Genomic DNA, 24,429 nt, shown 5'->3' on the forward strand with positions numbered 1-24,429 from the left:
CACGAAGATGCCGACCACCAGACTTTTTAGAAATAATAACAATGAAAAGTTTAATGATAAAGTTACAAATGGTATTTTTAAAAAGATTATTTTTCCCAGATTTTTATCCATTTTTCAACATGATTTAAAAATCAAAATCAGAACCTTCTAAATAAAAACAGATAAATGCTAACTTTTTTTTATTTTTCAAAGATCGAAACTTAAAATACCAGCAGAGAAGTTGATGGCAAACAATCTCCTGAGCAGACTTCACATTTATTGATGCTGTTCCTCTGAAAGACAGACATAAGGGAGGGTTAATTGGGCCATTCATCGATGATTACCTCATCAAGAACTCTCATTTCAAACCTGGCATGCTGCCTGGGACTCTTGTTTTGCGACAAAAGCTGCCCTCTCACCGGTATTTCAAAAGTCAACCGTTACACAATTCCCATTTAAGTTTTCCAAAGCTTGTTGAATAACTACGAGAGAAAAGACGTATTTAATGTTCCTAGTAAAGGGGGCATGAAAATAGATGTTTCTCCCCGGAAACCACAGTTCCCACTGTTACAATGAATTCTTTATCCGTCCATTTCTACTTCCTGGAAATCCCCCCCGTCCTTGTGTTGGATAACCAGACAGTTTGTGACGTGGAGGATTCTCCGCCACATTTGTTGTAGTAAATATCTGCAGTGCCGTCATCTATAATCTGCTTACGTAGACAGTTAGAGGACAGCAGGGCGCGACACAGACAGACTGTCCTCCTGTCATTTAATTGATTTCAGCATGTAGGTCAGTGACTCACAGGGAAGAGGACCACAGGCAGGAAAGTTTATGTATTAAGAGATGGATGTTTGTTAAGGACGCCACTGGAAAACATAAACACAGACCTGTGGCCATAGACTGTATATAAGAAGTGTCACCGTGACGTCACCCATTGGTGTGTGGACTGACATTTTGAAGTTTTGATTTGGGCATTTTGGCCGTCGCCATCTTGGTTTTTTGCAACCAGAAGTGACACGAGAGGGTGGAGCTAAGTACAACCGAACGCTAAATAAGACATTTTTAGGCGACCAAAATGTTACAATTAACTTTCATGAACTGAAAACTAGGGCTGGGCGATATAGAGAAAATCAAATATCACAATATGTTTTTACCAAATACCTCAATATCGATGCTGTGACGATATTGTAAGGTTGACTATTGGTGCTTTCACAAAATATTTACCAATTGTAATGTGGATATAATGAGTAAGTGTAAAAGGCAAATAATAGAACAGCTAGAAAAGTCTGGTAAACTCAGAAAATTGCGTAACTTTATTGTAATGTGGCCTTTAAAACCAGGAAAAGACGACACTGATGCCATATTACCATATTATGATATCCAAAATCGAAGAAGATATCTAGTTTATGTCACGATACCAATATAATATTGTCCAGCCCTACTGAAAACACACTGTGAAAGGGTTAAAGTTGTAAGACGAAAAGAGGGACAACACCCAGACTAGACAACGCCGTGGTAGCAGCCAATAGCATAATGCTTTAGGGTCTATTTGACTCTAAATGGGACCATAATTTATTAAATGAACATCATGCTGTATTGACAAAGACTTGCAACTAGTGATTGAGACCATAAACTCATGTTTACAATGTTTACTGAGGTAATAAATCAAGTGAGAAGTAGGCTCATTATCTCATAGACTTCTATACAATCAGACTTCTTTTTGCAACCAGAGGAGTCGCCCCCTGCTGGCTGTTAGAAAGAATGCAGGTTTAAGAGACTTGAGCATTGGCTTCACTTCTCAGACCCAGAGGTTGCCCACTGGTTGTGGCTCATAGTTTTATAAGAAACCAAATCGCAGGGGGGAACTCATTCTGTAGTAATTATCAACGGAGCAGGTCTGGAAAGTTTTGTTTGACGACTTTACAGATTATAATCTTTACCGGTATTTGGAGCTGGAGGGCAGCCGTTGATCCATCTGTTCCAGAGAAGTTCTTTTTTTCTCTCTGAGGAGCAGGAGATGGCTTACAAGAAAAACCTTATTCAGCGCCGTCTCAAGCTGTTTTCATCACTTTGCATCACTCACAGTTTTTTCAGAGCCAAGCAAACAGCCTGAATTTATCCAGTGAGGGTTTAAAGGGTGTTCACACCTCTGAGTAACACACATTTGTCAGATCACAGAGGAGTTAATGGGAAAACACATTGTGAGGTTTTCATATATATATATCTGGTATATTGCTGCTTTTAGATGTATTCATTCTGTGGATACGGTTCTCTAAAGGGGGGGTACAATGTTTGGTTTCTCTTTTTCTTCCTGTAGTGTTTTAATCTCTTCTCTTTAAAACACAAACACACTTGAGGTAATGCCACAAACACACATGCTCAGAGAGCCGTAGCAGGTGCTGTGTCCGTCACAGCCTTTCGAGGAGTTACATAAGCCCTAACATATACGTAGATGCAGTTACATAACCTTGTGGTCGCAGAACACATTTCCCCACTGCAACCCCCCTCTGAGACACACACACACACACACACACACATATATACACTAACCATGACATTGTTGCCGGTAGCTTCACACTCTTTGACGACACATATCTCTCAAGTACATGTTGTGTTGTTTTTTTTGTGAGGAGCAGCAAGTCTGAAACCCACGGGGAGTGTCCAACAGAACAAATTAATGGCTTAGAAAATTTGCTGCGGGTGCTTATTTACTCTGAGACACTTGCTGACTGCCGATGACTCAGCAATTTCATCAAGAAGACACTTTCTCTGCCTCAGTGTGCGTCCGTGGTGATGGAGGTCGAGGCATTCATACTTTATCATCTCATGTTGCCTACGCACTGTCACGATTGTTTTGCTCTCTATTCCTGTTTACATCTTTTCCTCATCACTCGCAGTTTGAGATTGAATCGGTCGCATAGCAACAATAGGCTTTCCAAATCTAATTATCACCTTATCACTAATTCATACTACACGACTTTAGCCTTGGTTTTACAACAGTTTTTGGAGCTTCCAGACAAAAGCCCCAGATCAGGACATGGGAATTGATGCAAAGCGCTAGAATAATAACTTGCCTTCTGCGCATGTAGGCAGCATAGACAACAAGGTCATCAACGCTTGCAACTCGTTATCCATGTTGAAATAACCACTGGTAGTCGAGGCTGATGTCGTTTGATTTCTTTTGGAAAAGATTCACGTGATGACGAATCAGGGAAGAGACATGTCGTAATAGGCAAGACCCAAACAAGAAGCGAACGTTGGTGTCTGCGTCATCGTTTTCAAAGGTCTCTGGAGTTTTAAAACTAAAAAGGCGTCGGCAGCGTTTTCAAACGTCTCCATTTTAGGGGCTCGAAAACACCAGAGTAGTGTGGACGCTAGATATAAACACGGTCAAAAGTTTCCAAATGAAAGCGTTAAAGTATTAGTGTGGATGTAGCCTCTATCTGTTGCATTTGCAACACAGAGAAAAGTTGTTGTTGCACCTGTTGCAGAAGAATAAATGGTAAAAAAAAAAGACGGGTGGAAACAGGCTATTTTGTGAACTCTCGCGCATGGTATCATATCATTTACCGTGTATTTCTTGAGTGTGTTTTCGTGACAAAACGTAGTTTGGTAAGCTGATCGAGGATTCCTCCCGGTGAAAGATCTTGAAGTGAAAACCACAACGACTTAAAGACTCACGATTAAAAGACAGCAAGTTGTGTAGTGGCAACTAGGAATTACGATAACACCTCTATTGGACTTATGCACATCTCTCTGAACTCTGAATATGAATATAGACCAGAATTCAAACCAACATGTAGTTACTGCAGATGAAGTATGAAGTTAATCTGAACAGACAAATGAGTTTTGAAATTCTGAGAAAGCCAATGAGTTGTTCTAGTTCTTCCAACACATTTGTTTCAGCTTCAGTTAAAACATAGAAATGACAAAGCATTCCTTATATAGTTAGCATCCAAAGAAATCTCAATAAGTGATTCCACATTTCCCCCAAGTTACAGTCAAAACAAAAAGGCTTAGTCTGCACACGACGTCATTTAAGTTCACCCAAACAACAAGCAGATTGTTTCTGGTCTTGTTTGCCAGAAAGCTAATGAAGCAAAACCTTTCTTAATGAGACAAAGGTGCTACTACCATTAGAAAAGCAAACACTATCTTCCTTCTGTTGGCTTGTTTTGTAATCCTTTCACAGAGAAAGTTGGTCTTCTTGGAGTCTAAACATGAATAGAAACTTCTCAAACCCACTCCCAGCAGTGTAAAACACTTCCTTAATGTCCCTTCATACAATCAGCATTTATAGCGTTATGTAATGTGTGTGACTGGCCTTTAATCTGAGTGGCTGTTTTGATTGGAAAGCTGCCATTCTTGTGTCGTGGTATCATTCCACGCACCCAATAATGTGTGTGTTTGTTTAGCACGATTCAAGTTTCAGTTTCTTGGGTCCTCGGTGGTGAGTGATTCATTAGTTATATAACGTATTTGACAGTGTGTGTGTTGTATATCCCTCCTCTCTGGTCATAATGTGGTAAAAGTCTCTCCAAGGTGTGTGTATGAATCTGTACGTCTACGTTTGTGTTTGTGTGTGAGGCACTTCACCTTGACAGCTTCCAGTCAGTCACAGCTGTTCACTTAAAAATGTACCAGTTTTCTGTTCAAATATCAGATTCTTCACCATCTCGACGTCTCCTCTACTTTTTCAAAGTTGGGTTTATCATGTGAGCATCTGGAGAGACGACACATTAATATAGCAGTGACAGGATGAGACGGTAAAGATTTATAGAAAATTGGCCTGGAGGTAATTAAAACTTGTTTTGCTGCATGTTCCTTCTGCGCGATTTCTCTTTAAACAAAAACAAGTGATCGGCTGAATGCCAGCTTGTATTCAAAGTCACAAATCTTACATAAGACTGACGTGTGTCCTCACTATTATATAAAAACCCAACCTTAAAAGTAAGGACATTGCTTTAGCAGTCTGTTGTAATTGTACACATAACAGTTGTTTTCATTATCAATTTTTTTGTTATTATTTTTCAATGACTTGGCTATTTTTGTAATTGCAGTAAATGCAGAAAAATACCCACAACAATCCCCTATAGCTGAATGATTCTCTTTATAATTAATAATAATATTTTATTTTTTAAATCGACAGTATAATAGTTCATAGATTACATTCTAATGTAACAAATCTATAACTTCAAATCTGCAAATATGTTAAATACATGTCTAATATCTTTCTAATACATTTATCTTGTGTTGTTCTTTCACATTATTAAGACTATAGAAGTGTAAAAACACATTTTATAAACCAAACAACTAATCGATTAATCAAGAAAATACTCTACAGATTAATCGACAATGAAAATAATGGTTAAGCTGCAGCCCTACACAAATCTATTGGTTTCTTCGATTGATTTTGTTTTAAAAAACAGAACGGCAGAATGAGTTCATTAACTATTAATGTCAACAACTCACTAACTAACCATTATTTTAGGACCGGAGACGGATACATGAAGACAGGGCCAGACAACATAAAATTAGCCTGATGCTGATACCGAGCATGTCTCCTCCTCCAGCTGCAGCCAACCGGAGGTCCTTATCTCTTCTGAAACAGATAAATGTCTCTGGTAAAACCATTAAAGTGGTGGTTAAATGTTCGGACTCTGAGTCTGCTAATGGCCCGTTCCACTGCATCCGACCCACTCCCATAAATCCTCACTGGGGAATCATTGCGTTATTAGTCCCTAAAAGGAAGCAGGTGTGCTTCTCTTGCACTACAATATTTTTATTGTCTATGTTTCTTCTCTTGACCCGAGCAGAGGAAACTTGCTTCCCAGAACCTACGTCTGTGTTTGTGTGTGTCACCACTGTTTTTTTTTTTATTAAAAGTGTGTGTGTACATGTGAGTGTGTGTGTCCACCCACTCTCGCTCTGAAGTGCATTTCTCTTTGAATGATGACCTCGCTTTCATCTCTCCTCCCTGTCCTCTTTCCCTTCCTGTCTGCCCCCCGAGTGTCTCTTTAAAGCGCTCGCCGTCGCCGTGTGTGTGTGTGTGTGTGTGTGTTTTGATGTTGAGGCTCTGTGCATTTCAGGAATCGTTATATAACTGTTCCGTAAGGTTGAGTCGGAGGGAGGCAGGGTTAAAACGGGGATGTGTAAAAACAAATCTGGGACATGTTCATGTGAAAAGACTTGTTGTTTTGCTGCCGTTATCTCCGACTCTGATATGACGAACATTAACCGTGTATCCAGACTCATTAAAAGCTCGTACTGTTCTGGACACACAATGTCCGGCAGCTCATTCCTGGAAAACCAAATCATGTAGAGTACAGGAAATGATGTGTTAGGACGGAACAGTTAGCACTCAACTGTAAACAGAGGAAAGACGTCACAGTCCGGCACACACTGTACGATTCACAAGACCTCAGGGGCTGTTTTTGATGGGAGTCATTTCACATCTACAGCTTTTAAAACAGCAAACTATTTGTATTTTATTAGCCAAAGAGAAATGATATCTGTAGCCTGAAGAAACAGGAATATTCACATTTCCTTCTGTTTAACTCAACCAAAGAGGTTTGTGTTTCCAGTCCTGTTTGTTTGTTTGTTAGCAGGGTAACTACAAACCTGTAGAAAATCTTCCTGAACCTGACGTGCATTCATTCATTCAAACAAAAAGGGACACTTAGACTGATTATGTGTATTAATAATATTTAATTAGCCCAACTTCAGTCCAGGATCAGGACTTAACTTGCTGAGTGAAACCCATAAAGACCTCTAATGTCACTCATTAGATGTATTTTGATATCTAACTGTTTTTTATATCATTAAATTACCAAAATTTGCCTGGGCAGAGGTATTACTGTATTCTAGTAGGTCTTTCACAAGCCAGAGTCCGTTTGGCTAGTCTGAATCAGAGTGATATTGAAACTTTTGTTTTCTATTTAGTCTGGTTTGGTTTCAAAGTGCTCGAATTAAAGCGAACCAAATCAAAAATAAATTGCTGAGGGGCGTGTACGAAGGAGCGAATTCATCTTTTTCATCTAGAGCTGCCACTTCTATGTAGGGAATTGCGGGCTTCGACTCGGCACTGATCTACTGTGGGCAGTTTATCTCAATGACTTTATAAATGTCACTGGACTTTATTTAGCGTTTTCTTTATGTTCTCTTTGGCCCAGATGTCAAAGGTCAGTCCTCTCCCACTCACGTTAACCTGTCGTTTACCTGTGTCCATCTCAACAAATGCCCAAACAGGCAATCCCCTGGTTCGCTTGGAAACGGTCCAAGACCGCTTGTGAGATGTTGATTTGGTCCGCACCGGATTACTGCGTTCACAACCGCCCAAACGAATCGCACCAGAGTTTGATTAAAACAAACTAAATGCTGGCTTATGAAAGCGCCCTTACTCTCTTTTTGTTCTCCTCAGGCAGTTGATATCACAATGATTGAACGTGAATTGTTTTGAAAAGACACATAAAGCACAAACACACACTGACTGCTGGGACAGGCTGGTGTCATTAGCAGCCAGATCAAGAAATTTGTTATCACGTAGACGGACTGAAGGGGCGTTTTATGTAAGTTGTTTTTCAACGCGCAGTGAGCTCATCACCCGCGTCCACGCTCCATTATGTTAAGGGTGTGTGTGTGTGTGTGTGTTTTCATAATGTGGAGAACTGAAACTTGGGTTTGCCAGGTGTCATGCAGTGAACATGTTTTGTATGTATTTCTTCTTGTGGTTTTCCGTGTGTGTGTGTTGGCAGTGTGTCCGTGTTTGTCCAGTCATCTCAGGCAGATTCTTGGCTGAACTGGCCGACACATTTGTGTGTGAGTGTGAGTTGTTTTATATTCTTATGTGAACACTTGTCCTCTGGAATGTGTGTGTGTGTGGTGTTCATGTGCGGGTTTGTGTGTGTGTGTTTCAGTGTTTGTGTCCTGTCTTGTGTTTCATAAGCCGTCCATATTTATGATCCAGCTCTTACATAAGCCTCAGATCTGGTTCAGTGTGTCTCTGCCAGAACAACTGAGAGAGAGGAGGAGGAGGAAAGAAGAAGAAGAAGAAGAAGAAGAAGAACTAGAAATAAAGTGTAGAAAAAAAAGACTAGAAATAAGAAACAGAACTTAAAAGGTGCCATAGGGGGCCGTTTCTATTGAAGTGTACTTTGGCTCAGGATGAGAGGAATCTTCTTCATGGTGTTTTGCAAATGTAGTTTACTTAAATGTCAATTTGAATACATTTGAAAACTTAAACCCTCACTGGCTCCGGCTGGCAACAGCAGCTCAAACGAGTCAAACCAGGGATGCACCGATCCCACTTTTTCATTCCCGATACCGATAGCGTTACCGGTGTTTAATCGATAAGCTGTATGCCTCGCTGTGTGGAAGTGACTGGGATCATTATTTTATGTGTGAAGCAACATCAGGACTTAAACATTGCTTTCCTAACTTTGCAAAACAAAATAGACACATAGATGTACATTTACTGAATTGTTATTTATTATTAAAATAATAAATCATACACCGGCAGCTTAGTAAAAAATCTTCAAAATTAACAGAAATTATCATTTATTTATTTATATTTACATTTATTAAAGTGTAAACCTTTTAATGCAACAGATTGCGCTCAAACAGGAATTAAAATTCCAGAGATTGGCTCCTTGTCACAGATACCCGATCCAGCTATTTGAGTCAGTATCGGCCTGATATCTAATATCTGATATCTGATATCGGTATTGGTGCAACACTAGTCAAACCAGTTTGATGGAAGTTTCCATTTCAAACACGGTAAACATTTCTGATTTGAAAAACATCAGCAGCTTGAAAAAACAAGTCCTGATAAATGTAAGAATGTAAGGATTTGTGCATAGAACGTAATTTTGAAATCTATTTTAACAATTCCTTTATTATTTCATCTGACTACCAAAAATATTAAGATTTTTTTAATCATAGTGGACAAAGGTCACCTTATTTTGTCTCTTTAGATACAAGGATTGCGGTTTGTTCACAATTTTTCAGAAACAACAAAGAAGACTTTCAGCCAAAAAAAGAATATTAATCTAAATATTTGCTTGTACGTGGCGACTGTAGGTCCATCTGTTGAAGCTCTTTGCCAAGTTGCTGTCCGGTGTTGTTTTTATGGAAGAGGAGTGTCTCATTCACACCCATCTCAACCCATTTGATCACGGATAAATATGTTTACCAGCAGCACACAACTGAACCGTGAACATATTGTAATGGAAAGATACACAATACAGTATAACTGGCTGCGTGCTTTACTGGGAGGATCTGCATGTTTGACCTAATGCCTCATCTGTATGATTTATGTCTTCCAATTTGTAAATTGAATCTAAACTCATAACATTCATCATGTCCTGTCACAGTATGTCCTTTTTTATTATACTTTAAATAACCATCCCTCATTCTCTTCCCCTCACAGACCAGTCCCATGGCGCCCCCTTCAGCTCCGAGAATGATGCTCAGGGAGGCGACTCGGCCGCGTGGCAGTGTACCCCTCCCTCATCTACCTCACCGTCGGGGGAGACGGCGTCCCACCCTCCTTCCTCCCAGCCCGCCTCCAGACCCCGCTCCAGGCCGGACAGCCAAAGCCCCTCCCCTCCCTCCGTCCTGACGGGAACCAAGAAGAGGAGCTCCAAACCGGCACACATGAGACGCAACATCAGGTACTGAACGCTTCGACTTGAAAGATCGACTCAGTTGAAGAAGACGCCCACTTGTTTATTCTATAGGGATCTTTAAGAGACTGGAAGATAAACTGCATCAATTAACCCTCCATCATTTCTTATTAAAGCTTTAGATGAAGTTCAACCTGCTATATTAAAGAAACTGGTTCCTATACTTAGAAAAGTATTGTTGCCATGACATTAAAACACAGGTTACTATTGAAGCAATGAATCATCTGAAGAGCTTTGCTCATGAAATAGAAGGCCAGTTATGGTACAGATATGGTACATATCTTTTTTTATCGCTAGGGGTCACCTCGCTTCCCAGCATTGGACAATTGATAGGCTGCCACTAGACACAAGGCACCTGATTGGACGAACGCTTTCTTTCATGGGCTGCTGCTCCCAGCTTTCAAACCGGAGCCAACATTGTGGCTCGTTTGGGAACTTTCTTCTCTTATATCACAAAAATAATTCCCCGAAATGTGTTTCTGAAAACATTTTATGCGAGAAATAAGCCATGCAGTTGCTAAATCTGTCTTTATTTTGGATCGACAACAGATAATTTGAAAGTTTTTCGGTAGTTTCCAGAGGCAGTGAGTCACGCTGGACTTGTATAGAGGACCCTAGACCTCAACTTTATGCAAATGGTGAGCAGCCAATATAAACGCCCTGTCTCTCGAATCACACCGCCACGCTTCCAGAATGCATTGCACGGCTGCTTACATAGTCGATGAATGGGAAGCGTGGAAAGGATGGAGGCTGTGGACATGTACCAATAGATAGTCAATTTATGTGACATTATACAGTATATACATTTGCCCAGATGTAGCAAAAAGCTTAATTTCATCTGTAGTCCTTGGAGTCGCCAGTGACGTGCAGTTAAAAGCAATCAAATTTTTTTTTAAAAAAGCATATTATACAATACAAACATTAAACACAATATTACAAACTAATAATAAATCCTACCAGACTACAAGCTCTTTAATTTTTTATACTAGATGTTAAAAAATGACTCAAAGCCTGGCAACCAGTCAACCTTGAGATGAAAGGGATTAAACACAATCCCCTGAGTTTCTGCTGAGGTGCAGAGTAAACTAACACTCACCCAGCTTATTGTATTTTCTAATAACATTCATTGTTGGCTGGATAATAAGGATTTATCATCTCTCTACTGAGTCTTTAGTGTTCATGCCTTCATTCTCTCGTTCCCTCATCCTCTGATTTCTTTCTCATTTTAAAGAGCAAAAGCACACAATCACTCATGAAGTCTGTCACTGATTATAAGTACGTCTGCAGCTTCATTCCTCCGGCTGCCAATAACCACGATAACCTCAAGTATGCTGTTAGTTTTACATAACAGCGTCTTAACAGTAACATCGAACATGTGTCAGAGACGCAGACGCTGGCTTCTGTGTTTGTGTATGTCAGTGTTGACGAGTGATGAGTCAGTTCTGTTGGAGTTTATTACATTATAAGCACTGATTACCTTTCTTCTAATCAGAATGAGGAGAATGAATGTATTATTTCCCCAGAATTTCAACAAGGAATCATTCGTCTAATATCACACTTTCTCTTTCTCTCTCTAATAATGAAATTATGCAGCCATCAAAATATTAACAATTTTCTTTCTGTAGAAACTTGTTGAGGGAGTGTCAGTTGGAGGAAGTGGCAGAAGGAAACATACAAAAAATAAAGGCTCACGGCTGCTTCTCGTTAGCAAGATGACATTTTCGATGTCTATCTTTAGCCTACTACTCTGAGGTGATGATGAGGTTTTTGCCTCCAGCTAACACTGTGACGTAATCATGACGTCGGCTGTACAAGGGTCTACGTATACAAATGTTATTTTGATGTGTGTCTATGCAGGAAGTTACTGAGGGAGCATCAGTTAGAGGCAGTGACCAAAGCCGCCCAGCAGGATGAATTGGAGAGGAGGCATCGTCTGGAGCAACAGAGCAAACAGGATTTCCCCGTACCACTGCTGCCTGAATACACAACTGGTGAGAGCGAGTACCCCCAAAAAATGCTCCCATAAATACTAACAGCACCCACTGGTCAATCAAACACTAATCCTCTGACATGTACATCAAGATAAATTCCTAATCCCCACCATTAACCAAACCATTCAACCTGTTGTGTTCAACTGATTTGCTGCATCGTTCCTGTCCATCTCTCCAGGTGATGTGACGAAGCATGTGCCGTCATCGTCGGCATCAACTGCGTCGCAGCAAGAAGTGAAGTCCGTCCGACAGGGAGTGATCTGCCTGGACTCTAGCAGCACTGGCATCAGCGAGGATGACAGCAAGATTAACGTACCCATCTCTGCCACCACAGAGCGCTCACACAAAACAGGTGAGACATACACACACACACTCATTGAATCCTTGAAGATTTTTGACTCAAGTATCATTACTTTGAAATGCAGAAAAGTTTTCTATCCTATCCCATGTGTATAGAAATACTTAGGATCAGGATGAACTTATGGAGTCTGCAGCTCATGGTTGTGAGCGTGTATTTACAAAAAAATAGAATTTTCCTAGAGAAAATGGATTTAAAAAATACCATGTGTGCCCCAAACATTGAAGGTCTCTGGCCCAGATTGCCCTCGGGCCTTTGATTATGTGAGTGGGCTAGTAGGTCAGATGGCTCTGGGAGGTCATGAAAGGAGACAGGGACACAGAGCTGTGAATTTAATTTATTACCCATCATCCAGTAGTATATTCTGAGCTGTCCGCATCGCGAGGCCAAGCCTTAAATAGACCCAATGCCAAACAGCCCAGTGTGAGCTTTGGTACAACGTGCGAAGAGTTTTGTTTCAGATGTCGAGCGTTAAAGTTACACCAACGTTTAGGTCCAGTTTCAGGGATTAAAGAATAGATTCTTGGATAGCTTCAGTTTTGAGAAACCTGACATTTTCTGGCATCTTATGAGGAACTTATCCATAGTCAGTGTATTACCTACAGTAGATGACAGTCGGCACATACCCAGTTTAGAGAAACAGACAGGAGTTTTGGCACAGAAGGAAATCAATGTACTGCTGTGGACGGGGCCAGCAGCAAAACGTATTTTAGCCACCTAAAAGAAAGACCCACCTAAAAAAATCAATATCAGTTTAAGTGTACGCTATATTTAGAATATTTCCACCGGTTAACCTTACTTTCAGACAGCTCTTTACGATGGGGAACTGAAGCCGTTGTATTCATCTATGCTCTTGCCAAAGTCACCAGACTCCATTGAAAAAAACAGTAATTTTCCCTCGCAGAACAAGAGGGTTGCTGGTCTACCGCTGCCTCAATCGGTAAGTTTGTGCTATTGAGTGACTTAAGTGAATCCAAACTGACTGACTGAAAGTCACACAATAACACAAACTAACTAACCGATCAAGGCAGCGGTAGACCAGCAACCCCCCGTCTTCTGCAAGGTCAAATTACTGTTTTTTTTCAATGGAGTCTGGTTGCTTTGATGAGAGCATAGATAACGGTTTCAGTTCCACGTCGGAAAGATAGACTGTATAGCTGTCTCACACTTAGGATAAGTACCTCATACAACCCCACTTCAAAACACCCAAACTATCTCTTTAAAGAGTCCAATACAGCAAAAGAAACATGGTAGGTTACAAAGCAGAAGCTCACAGGACAGTCGGACATGTCTACACAGTATATTCCACTGATAAAAACGTGCCTCTGACCACAGCAGAAAAAAACAATGTGTTTTTTTTAACATTAAAGCGTGTAAACATGTTGTAGTAGAAACCCAAAATAGAAGTATGAACCTGGAAATGAGCATGATATGTCCCCTTTAAGTTTTCTATCATAGGTTTCCAGTGAAAGGACAGTTATGAATAGAGCTCCAATCGGTATATACATGAATGAAAGTTTAGACGGACAGATGGTGATGATTCATGTCCTTTTTAAAAGCTATTCAGACATTTCAGCCGCCCAATTCAACCACATAAAGCCAAACCACTGGAGCATTTTGAGGTCCAGTACGTTGCTTGGTGGCACATCTTGCAGTCACCGAGGAAGTGATCTATCAAAGGGAAATATCACTTGTTGAATACATAGTCCTAGTAGTTTGTCTGCGTCTGGTGGAAACCTCACATCTCTAAATCATCAGTCTCTCAGAGATTAAGCAAAGCAGCCTTAATAGCCTCATGACAGCCATGCGTTTATTAAATTACACACTCTGTTTCAAATTGCTTTCCAAGCCCAGGGGTCTGGAAAGTCAGCGCATTAAAAGGCCGCATCAGCTTGAATTTCCAGAAGAAGAGGGAAAAAAACGGAGGATTGAGAGACAACCAAAATCTGAATGAGGTTTTTTACTCAAAGGGCCACAACACAGCAGATATCTGGGCCAGTACTCCTCTGAATCATCTCGGGATGATTTATAGGAATGAATGTTGGTGACAATGTTCAACATCACGTCTGCAAAGACAGTTTAGTGTTAAAAACAAGCGTTAGATCTATCAGAGTGTTGCAGCCTTCAGTAAAAGACAATAGAAAGGAAGTTTCAGTAAACCAATTGAAATCATAAGAAATCAAAATTCCAGCTCACACCAGGGTACTTGCATAGACACTACTTTATAGATATGTCATACCATGATTGAGCATATTGTTTATGCTAAATGCAGTACCTGTGAGGGTTTCTTCACAATATTTGTGATTGTTTTGAGGTTGTTAATTGATTTCCAATAAGGGATAAATACATATGTTTGAATAAAGCAAGCATATTTGTCCACTCCCATGTTGATAAGAGTATTAAATACTTGACAAATCTCCCTTTAAGATACATTTTGAACATAATTAATTTGTGATTAATCGCGATTAAATATTTTAATCAATTGACAGCCCTAATATATATAACAGATAAGGAACATATCAAAAAACTAGTAGAAAAAAGGGTAAAAAATTCAAGAGTACACAAGAATATAAAGGCAGTTCCACTTTATTTCAGACAAAAACCTGCCATTCATGCCGATTTCTTTGGATTCTTTCAAGGGTGAACGGACTCCACAGCATCTTTGGAAACATTTAAACCCAATTAGTGAGAGCCTCCCTGCACAAATTTAAACAACCAAGGTCAAAAAACTCAAAAGCTCTTAGTGTGTGTCCGTGTGTGTGTGGGGTTTTCGTAGATTAGCTGCCATGTGTGCATCAGAATATTTAAAACCTCCACAGGGTACATCATGTACCGTTCCCTTATTGCCCGAGTGAACACACACACACACACATATAACACACACTGAGACACACATTCACAGAGCCACTCAAACAGCCAAGGATGAACACACACTTTGAACACACACTCAGTTGAAAGAAGACGGAGGCAAACTGCGGGCACACACACCTACAACACAAACACACACACACACGAGAGAGAGAAGATGAACAAAGACAGATAAAGTGTTGATTTGGGAGCTGAGAGAGACAAAAAGCGAAGGAGAGAAACAAGGATTGGAGGGAGGAGAGATGAAGGGGGAGAGCGTCTGCGGGGCAGATCAGAGCGGGACTGTGGAGCAATAAAGCTGGCTAATCCTGGTTATGAGCCAGAACACACACACACTCACAGTGGCACAGTGACATTTCTAGTTGGGGTTGCATAACCAGTCTCCCCCTCCACTCTAATCCTACTTGTATAACCAGCCATTCACTGCAGTTATATAAGCGCACACACACACACACACACACACTAACATACTGACACACACACACACCTCCTTTCTCCCCGTTGTGCCCTCGCAGGCCGCTAGCTTGTGTAACTTTTACCACTTGATACCTTTGACGTTGACCTTTTTTTATCAGTCGGTCCGCTCCACAACCGACCAAGTTTGATGTAACATCGTGCTCGTGACGGAGATGAATGTATCAGTAAAAATAAAAGTAGTTTGCACGGGAGAAACTCTCATTCTGAGATAAAATGTATGAAGTCCCTTGTTCAGGTGTTCCTAAGTTTTTCTGTTTTTATTAGAGGATAAACCCGTTGAGATGCACCGTCTCGTTTTCAAGGAAAGTTTCCTGGAAGTTAACAAACGTTTAAGATCATAAATCATAATAATAAATCAAACCATTCAACGGCACTAAACATCAACGTAGTAACATCAACAAGGACGTACACATAAAGGCTCTCGCTCCATCCCAAACCACACCAGCATAACATCAAAATAATGAATGAGGCTTGTTCTTCAAAATAAAAGCACCCAACTCTCACTGTACGTTAACAGGACACTGGGGAGGGACCTATTTTCTTTCAAATTAAAAGCCCCAGAAGGTAACTGTATCTTAACAGGGAACTCAGAACAAGTTTTTTTTTTCAAAATAAAATCCCTGTAGAGTAACTTTTACTTTCTACTTTCTTTCTAGCGACTTACAGTTTTAAAGGTTCTACCTACTGCTGCTGCTTCTGCTGCTACTACTACTATTACTACTACTGCTACTACTACTGCTCCTGCTGCTACGACTACTACTACTGCTACCACTACTACTGCTGCTGCTAGCACTGCTACTGTTCCTGCTGCTACTGCTCCTGCTACTACTACTACTACCACTACTACTGCTGCTGCTGCTCCTGCTACTACTACTACTACTACTACTACTACTACTGCTCCTGCTGTTGCTACTACTACCACTATACTACTACTGTTGCTGCTGCTAGTACTACTACTGCTACTATCACTACTACTACTACTACTGCCGCTCCTGCTGCTGCTAGTACTACTACTGTTGCACCTGCTTCTGCTTCTACTACTGCTACTGCTGCTGTTCCTACTGCTACTACTACTGCTGCTGCTATCCTAACAAGAAGCTCAGGATGAGGCTTGTTTTCTCTTTTTTTTTGGAATTTTTATTTATTGGAATTTCTTTCTATTTCCTTTTCGTCAGTGTGGAAGAAATGACATGTGAAACAACGTCAAATCTTTTTTGAATACAGATCTCACTCTGAGATCAAAATGCGTTTTCTGAACTTAGATGTAGAAAAACAGTTTGCAGTGTAATTTTTGACAAACTTCACTTTCTCCCTCATCTGTACAGATGTGATCGATCTGAGCTCAGGCGAGGACGAGACCATCGTCCACGTCAGCAGCACCTGCGAATCCATCGTCGAGGAAGAAGCGAGCGAGCCGAGCGGCGTGCACGCCGACGACATCCTGAACCAACCGGACACCCAGGGCAGGGTGCTGGTCAACCTGAACCATCCGGAGGCGGAGGAGGACATCTTCCTGACGCATCAGCTGGCGCGAGCAGTCAAACCTCACCAGGTATTATTACTGCCGCACTCAAAGCAAACGCTTGGTCCTTTTTCTCTGGTCATCCTGCACAATTTTGGGATGTATATTAAGAATTTAGTGTAAATATTATAAAATCAAAATGTAACAATCAAAAAGTTTTAATGTGATTTTTTTTTTTTTTTTTCATACTGTGAAAATGACCTTCTTAGGATTCAGATTTCTTGACATTTTTATTCAGATTTCTTGACCTTTTTCCAGTCAGGAACAGCCTGCTGAGTGTGATCTTTTCCTTTAGTTTTAATGAGATATCACCTCTGCCTTTTCACCACCGACCTTCTCTTCTTCTGTCTCACCTCCTCCTATGTTAAAATGTAATTTCTTTTCTTCCTTCTTTCTTCACCACCTCACTCTCTTTTCTCAAACTTTCTCTTTCGTCACCATCTTCTTTCTCCTCTTTTCCCTCCCTTGCTCTCTCTTTCCACTTTGTCCCATCACTTAACTCTCCGTCTCTTTCCTCCCCGTCTCCTCCTCAGATCGGTGGAATCCGTTTTCTGTACGACAACCTGGTGGAGTCGGTGGAGCGGTTCAGCAGCAGCAGCGGATTCGGCTGCATCCTCGCTCACAGCATGGGCCTGGGCAAAACGCTGCAGGTCATCTCCTTCATCGACGTCCTCTTCAGACACACCCAGGCTCACACCGTGCTCGCCATCGTACCTGTAAGCACCTTAATGTTGTAACGCAAGGAAATGTGACGTATTGGATCGATAAGTTCTCAGATGTAGACACACAGTATGATCAGTGAATATTGATTAAATGAAAAAATATGAATGAATAAAAGAGCAAGAGGGCACAAGAAGTGTTAAAATGGGCTGCAGCTCACGATTATATTCATCATTAATACAATTATCAATTATTTATTGACAAACTTTGCATTTTATAGATTTGTAAGAAATAGAAAAAATCGCAAAATTGTTTATTCAAATGTAAAATGTTATGATATAAAACAGAGACAAGCAACTGATTTCAAAGCATTCACAAAGCATAAAAGCATAAGGCATATTTCTGGTGTTTAGAAGTCTAGAAAACAACAAGGAATGAAGACTTTAGATTATTCATCCGTCACTTTCATCCTCAGGTGAACACGCTGCAGAACTGGCTGTCAGAGTTCAACATGTGGGTCCCGCCCCCGGAGGCGTTACCTCCAGATACCGACCCAGGACTGGTGACGCCACGTGCCTTCAAGGTTCACATCCTCAACGACGAACACAAGTGAGTAACAGGAACAAGAGCTCTTCCTGTGTAGAGCCTGAATCCTTTCACCAACCTGCTTTATTTATATGTTGGGATATTTAACACAGTCAATTTAATAATTTTAAAAGCCATCTCAGGAAGCTGGATGCAGTTACATTCATGCAAAGCAGTGAAGAGACTTTTCTAAAAAAAAAAAAGACAACGCTGACCTTCTGGTCTGACCTGCCTCTGTCTGCTCTTTATCCCCATCTGGTTCGTCCTCTCCTCCATCTCTCCATCATCCTCTTTCTCGACAGCTGCCTCTGCCGGAAAGACTTTTCTGACTCTCTCGCGTCATTTGTGTGTGTGTGTTGGGATTAGAGAGGAAAGAAGGAATGCTGTAAGACAATTTCATGATGCAGCCGTGTCTGAAAGTGTAACAGTAACCTCATCCTGTCTCAGCTCAAAAATATCTTAAAGAAATTAACAAGCATTTGTTCCTACTTTTCACGCAGTACTCTCAAATTACTGTTGGTAATTTCTCATAATTAAATGATTGATTACAATGCCATTCATTCTTGTTTTCTCTCTTTAATACAAGATAGATATTTCATGCTTTTAATTCATGAAGTTCCACTTGAAGGTGCTAAAAAAAAAAAAACACATTTAAGCCACCAGTGAGAGCTCCAACATTGCATTTTGTATTGTGTGCCACTGGGCTGGTTTATTACCTCGTTATAAACTTAAGGTACTTTTACTTTGCAAAGCCTTTGTACAACTTTCTGTATTGCTTTGGGGCACTGCAGTGTTCATGCTGTGCAAAGGGAGCAGAGTTTCAAAATAAAGTAAAACAAAAAAGTAATAAATAAGTAAAATCCTCTCTGTGACAGGAATTAATAGATGTTTAAGAAACACAAGCAGTAACTTATCGTACCTTTTCTTACAGGAACACAACGAGCAGGGCCAAGGTGGTGGAGGACTGGGCCCGGGACGGAGGCGTGCTGCTGATGGGCTACGAGATGTACCGCCTCCTGTCGCTGAAGAAGGGCTTTGTGGCCGGAAGGAAGAAGAAGAGCAAGAAAACAACGGGACCTGTCGTCATCGACCTGGATGAAGAGGACAAGCAGCAGGAACTGCTCAAAGGTGGGAGAGATGAAGGGGAGAGGGGGGAGGGGGAGTGACAAAGAGGAGTAGAAAATGTGATATATGCTACTTATTAAAGAATATCAGTTGAGGTATTTTTACCTGTTCTCTTCCTCCAGGTATCGAGAGAGCCTTGGCCAGACCCGGTCCAGATGTGGTGATCTGTGACGAAGGCCATCGCATCAAGAACTGCCACGCCAGCACGTCGCAGGCTCTGAAGAACATCAAAACCCGACGCCGCGTGGTCCTGACGGGTTATCCACTCCAGAACAACTTGATCGAGTACTGGTGCATGGTTGACTTTGTCCGGCCCGACTTCCTAGGTACGGGGCAACATCAGCGCTTTGTTTCAGATGTTTTTACTAACGAGGATGTTGGTCATCAAAAGACTGATTTGGTCGTTTGTTTTCCTGTTAATCTTCTGACCAGTGATGGAAGAAGTACTCAGATCCTTTACTTAAGTAAAAGTAGAAATAGTGTAAAGTAGCAGAAAATGGAAATACTAAAGTAAAGTACAAGTATGTAAAGATTGTACTTAAGTACAGTACTTGATTAAATATACTTAGTTACTTTCCACCACTGCTTCTGACAACAGTTTTTACATCCTATTTCAGGTGCGCGGCAGGAGTTCAGTAACATGTTCGAGCGTCCCATTCTGAACGGGCAGTGTGTGGACAGCACGCCTCAGGACGTCCAGTTTATGAGGTACAGGAGCCACGTCCTGCACAGCCTGCTGGAGGGCTTCGTTCAGAGGTGAGACCGCTGCCTTTATGAACTCACTGACCTTAGACTCAGACATTTTCCCACCTATTCTTCATGCTTAATAACATTTTGCTGATATTGACCGTAACTTGTCTTTATTCCAGGCGAGGTCACGACGTCCTGAGGGACCAGCTGCCCTCTAAAGAGGAGCATGTGATCCTGGTGCGTCTGTCTCCCCTGCAGAGGGCGCTCTACACCGAGTTCATGAACCGCTTCAGAGAGGCAGGAAACACCGGCTGGCTCAGCCTCAACCCACTGAAGGCTTTCTGTGTCTGCTGCAAGGTGAGGAGGAGGAGGAGGAGGAGGGCATGTGTTTAGTTAACATCTATGGTAGATGTCTTCAACATTTGTCTCTGTAGTAGTACAAATTAGTCCCTGCAGGCCTTGTCACACTGATACACAAGTTACCATCTAAGTCAACATGTTTCTACATCAAGATAAACTACTGTATATTTATTCATCGCTACCTTGAGAGTGTTTTCAAACCCCTGACCTCCTGTCATCCTCCAGATCTGGAACCATCCAGACGTGCTGTACGAGGCCTTACAGAAGGAGAACCTGGCCAGTGACCAGGACTTGGACCTTGATGACATCACTTCCACAGGTTCCGCCCAGTGTCCGACCGCCCCCAATCAGAAGTCCAAGCCCCTGGAGAACCCCAACCCCATCGGTGGACTGAGCCTCAACCAGCTGCAGGAGAAAGCCAATCAGGTCATCACCTACGAATGGGTACGTTTGGAAGAGAGTTTTGTAACTAATTTAATATTTTTGCTTCCTTTTAACATTAAGCTGCAGTACGCATCAATGCTTCCAAGTTAGGTTGTAAACGGAACATTGTGTTCCCCCTTAGTGAGATGCTGCTGTCGGTTCAGTGCTGCCACCCACAGTATCATGAAGAGAAATACATAGAAAATTGTGAATTATCCATTAATCCACAATGATCCAAAGAAAGCTGGACTTCCTAAAGACATCACGAGACACTTATTTTGTATCAAAACAAAAACTAGTAAAATAATAAAGTTCACAGCTTTAGTTGTGACCTCTCCTCGCTTATACGGTTTGCAAACCCGCACTGTAGCCTCGCTTCTTTTAAGTCAGTCTAAGCTGCTTAAATAAGGATAATGTATTCAGCTGAACTATGATTGTAAAGGTGATGTTTGATAGTAGATTTTAACAGTCGCTCTCTTCACATGGCCAGGCGAAGGACATCCTGTACGACTACAAGCCCGGCATCCTGGAGAACTCGGCAAAGATGGTGCTGCTGTTCCACCTGATAGAGGAGAGCGTCAGGAAGGGAGACAAGATCCTCGTCTTCAGGTATGAGATCTGACAACACAAGAGCACTTCAACTATATCATATGACATTTAAGATTTTTGTCAACTACTTTTTTTTTCAGTTCATTTTTATGTGACATAAACAAAAACTAACTGTAGTTAAACACATTACTAAGTGGAACCTCAAACTTGTCCTAGTCCCTAATTTTGCCCTTTTTCTGCCTCCTGCAGTCAGAGTCTGTCCACACTGACAGTGATTGAGGATTTTCTGGCTAAGAGACCAGTTCCTCCATCGCCCAACACGTCCAGCCGAGGAAGACCCAACCAGAACTGGGTCCGCAACCTCAACTACTACAGTAAGTCCTCAGTAATTATCAGTTAAAGATGTTTTTACTTGACAAGGAGGAGACGGGTTGAAAGGTTCTTTTAAGCATAGTGATGGGTGACACATGTGGTGCAAAACAGGTGTAGTTTAGTGGAAGATAGGCTGAATATTCTCTACACTTTATTGACACAGTTTTTTCTGACCACCGTGCTTAACTAATGGTACATACTAGTTAATCTGTTGAGTTGACTACAGTGGTTTGGTTGTGCAGCTCTACTGCTCCTCTCATTGACTCACAATGGGTGCTGCCATCTGCTGGTGTTTCTTGATAACAGCCAGACTTCTTTATGGTTTATGGTTCTCCGCAGGCACAGAAAGGAGTTCACAGCCTTTTGTAGAGTTGGAGTTTTTGTGTATTTCAGTGATATTTATGAAAGAATTGTCTTGTAAAATATGAACTGTATCCATGAAGTCACTTAATTAACAAAGTAAAAGTGAATTAAGTTTAACTATAGCCCCTTATAGACTGTAGGAACTGTCCCCTGGAACTAAGAACCTTTTGAGGAACTCAATGCGTTTTGATCGTAGGGACCACCAGGGTCTAAATTAAATTAAGGACATTTTACCCCCCAAAAAGCTCCGGGTCGAGGGGTATACTCTCTGAAAGTACAGGAACTTTCTTTTACCTATAGATTACTGATAATAGCAGCAAAACTGTGGCACTATATAGGGAAGCCACCCAGTTGGTCAGGACTGTTCTAACTCTCCACTGGTTGTGTTTTGAAGGACTAGATGGAAGTACAACGGCCTCCGAGAGAGAGAGACTGATAAACCAGTTCAACGATCCGTCTAACACCTCAGCGTGGGTCTTCCTGCTGTCAACCAGGTACAATAAAACACACAATAACAGTCATATTAATGGAAGAAAATGGATGTGAACGATCAGGACATTATATAATAACAACCATAACCTTATTTCTGACCTCTCTGGGTCTCAGGGCTGGTTGTCTGGGCGTAAACCTGATCGGGGCGAACCGTGTGGTGGTGTTTGACGCCTCCTGGAACCCGTGCCACGACGCCCAGGCTGTGTGCCGCGTCTACCGCTACGGTCAGAGGAAGCAGTGTCATATCTACCGGCTGGTGTGCGACTTCACACTGGAGAAGAAGATCTACGACCGCCAGATCTCCAAACAGGGCATGTCAGGTGAGTCAGAAAACCCATTGAAGAGTTTGAACATCCATTTAGGAGAGAATTTCAATCATTTCTTTGTGGAACATTTATATGGAGGACGGAACCTGCCAAAATAAAAAAATAAATGACTTGATAAATAAATAAATATGCCATTAAAAGTAGCAAAAATAATATAAAAAAGTAGTAATTAATGAATTGATCAAATGTGACATAAATTGATATTTTTGTTTTAATTTTCTTTTTTATTTATTTACCTTTTAATTAATTAAGTCCCTTATTTATTTACTCTAAGTTTAGTCCCGTTTTTATTTGGTTATGTATTTATTTTTATGAATTTTTAAATGTATTTATTTATTTTTTGCATTTATTTTTATTTTTGTATTTATTTATTGTTAAATGTATGTATTTATTTATGTGTTTAAGCATTTATTTATTTAACTAAATATAAATAACTAAACAAATAAATAAATAAGGGAATTAATACAACGGTAAATTAATAAAAAAGCAAATTAAAACAGAAATATCAATTTATGTCACATTTTATTAATCCATTAATGACTATATTTATTTTTCATATTATTTTTGCTACTTGTAATGGCATATTTATTCATTTATCGAGTCATTTATTTATTTATTGAAGCACTTATGTATTCATTAATTTATTTTTGATTTTTGCAGGTTCTGTCCTCCATACATAAAATGCTTTTGGGTAAATTTTTGCACCCGTCTTTTCTCTCATGAATATTCCATATAGTGAATATCACTGCCTTTAGCTGACAGCTCTGTCAAACATCTGTCAGTAATCCCAGTCCTCAACACCCAGCAGACAGACCCCCCAAAACTAGATAATCAGCTTTGTGTTGAAGCGAGTTCTTCTGCCAAGAGGCTCTTGTCTGACAGCGTAAACGGTCTCAAGTGTTCGCTGTAAGCTTTCACTGGCGAGACAGACACATTGAGGGCGCTTATGCTTCAGAGAGCTGTCTGAAATCAGCCTCGTTGTTCCACAGTTTTTTTTACATTTTGCTCTCTTTTCCTTTATCCTCCTCCCTGTCTTCCTCTCTCCTTCCCTCCATCAGACCGTGTGGTGGATGACCTGAACCCCGTGCTGAACTTCACCCGGAGAGAAGTGGAGTCTCTTCTTCACTTTGTGGAGGAGGAGCCGGACCCCTCCCTTGTCCGGCTGCAGCCCCAGGACAGCATGGAGAGCGTCCTCAGGAGGGCTCTGCACCTCTATCCTCTCCAGATCACTAAGGTAGATAAACGGAGGAAACACCGTCCCTATATGCCTCCTACAGCTACTTAAAAGTAGGACACGTGTGTGTGTTGCCCTGCCTACAACTTTTGCATTGTGTCATTTTTAATTATGCTATACGAAAGATGATTGACAGTCCTCTACTAATTCAATGAGTCACTGGCTGTTATGGCAGCTGTTTTGAATGAAAATGTCCAAAATTGTCAGACGTCTCATTAATTATCCGTCTAAATCAATTTGTTGAATAAATCTGAGGTGAGAACTACGCCAAGCAATTACAGTTATGCTTTGTTTCATATTTATAACACTGTTTAATTGAAGTTAAATTAAATTTATCACTGGTATTCACTTAGATGTTCACAATGAAGG

At 40.9% G+C, this 24,429-nt stretch overlaps 1 protein-coding gene across 4 annotated transcripts in view; it reads left to right on the forward strand.

Annotated features, from left to right (window-relative positions):
• The window catches only part of LOC119489579 (helicase ARIP4-like), an 82,454-nt gene that overhangs the window by 52,002 nt on the left and 6,023 nt on the right, over positions 1 to 24,429 (forward strand). For all 4 annotated transcript variants that reach the window (XM_037772218.1, XM_037772219.1, XM_037772221.1 and 1 more), the window contains 16 exons: positions 9,410 to 9,653; positions 11,523 to 11,656; positions 11,835 to 12,008; positions 16,685 to 16,911; positions 17,415 to 17,597; positions 18,017 to 18,150; positions 19,058 to 19,254; positions 19,374 to 19,577; positions 19,869 to 20,007; positions 20,121 to 20,298; positions 20,527 to 20,745; positions 21,215 to 21,333; positions 21,523 to 21,647; positions 22,403 to 22,502; positions 22,615 to 22,820; positions 23,885 to 24,060. In XM_037772218.1, coding sequence (XP_037628146.1) covers positions 9,410 to 9,653; positions 11,523 to 11,656; positions 11,835 to 12,008; positions 16,685 to 16,911; positions 17,415 to 17,597; positions 18,017 to 18,150; positions 19,058 to 19,254; positions 19,374 to 19,577; positions 19,869 to 20,007; positions 20,121 to 20,298; positions 20,527 to 20,745; positions 21,215 to 21,333; positions 21,523 to 21,647; positions 22,403 to 22,502; positions 22,615 to 22,820; positions 23,885 to 24,060 — 2,759 coding nt within the window. The remainder of the gene's footprint in view (positions 1 to 9,409; positions 9,654 to 11,522; positions 11,657 to 11,834; positions 12,009 to 16,684; positions 16,912 to 17,414; positions 17,598 to 18,016; positions 18,151 to 19,057; positions 19,255 to 19,373; positions 19,578 to 19,868; positions 20,008 to 20,120; positions 20,299 to 20,526; positions 20,746 to 21,214; positions 21,334 to 21,522; positions 21,648 to 22,402; positions 22,503 to 22,614; positions 22,821 to 23,884; positions 24,061 to 24,429) is intronic.

Source organism: Sebastes umbrosus, chromosome 6 (genome assembly GCF_015220745.1).
Source record: "Sebastes umbrosus isolate fSebUmb1 chromosome 6, fSebUmb1.pri, whole genome shotgun sequence".
Taxonomy (NCBI): domain Eukaryota; kingdom Metazoa; phylum Chordata; class Actinopteri; order Perciformes; family Sebastidae; genus Sebastes; species Sebastes umbrosus.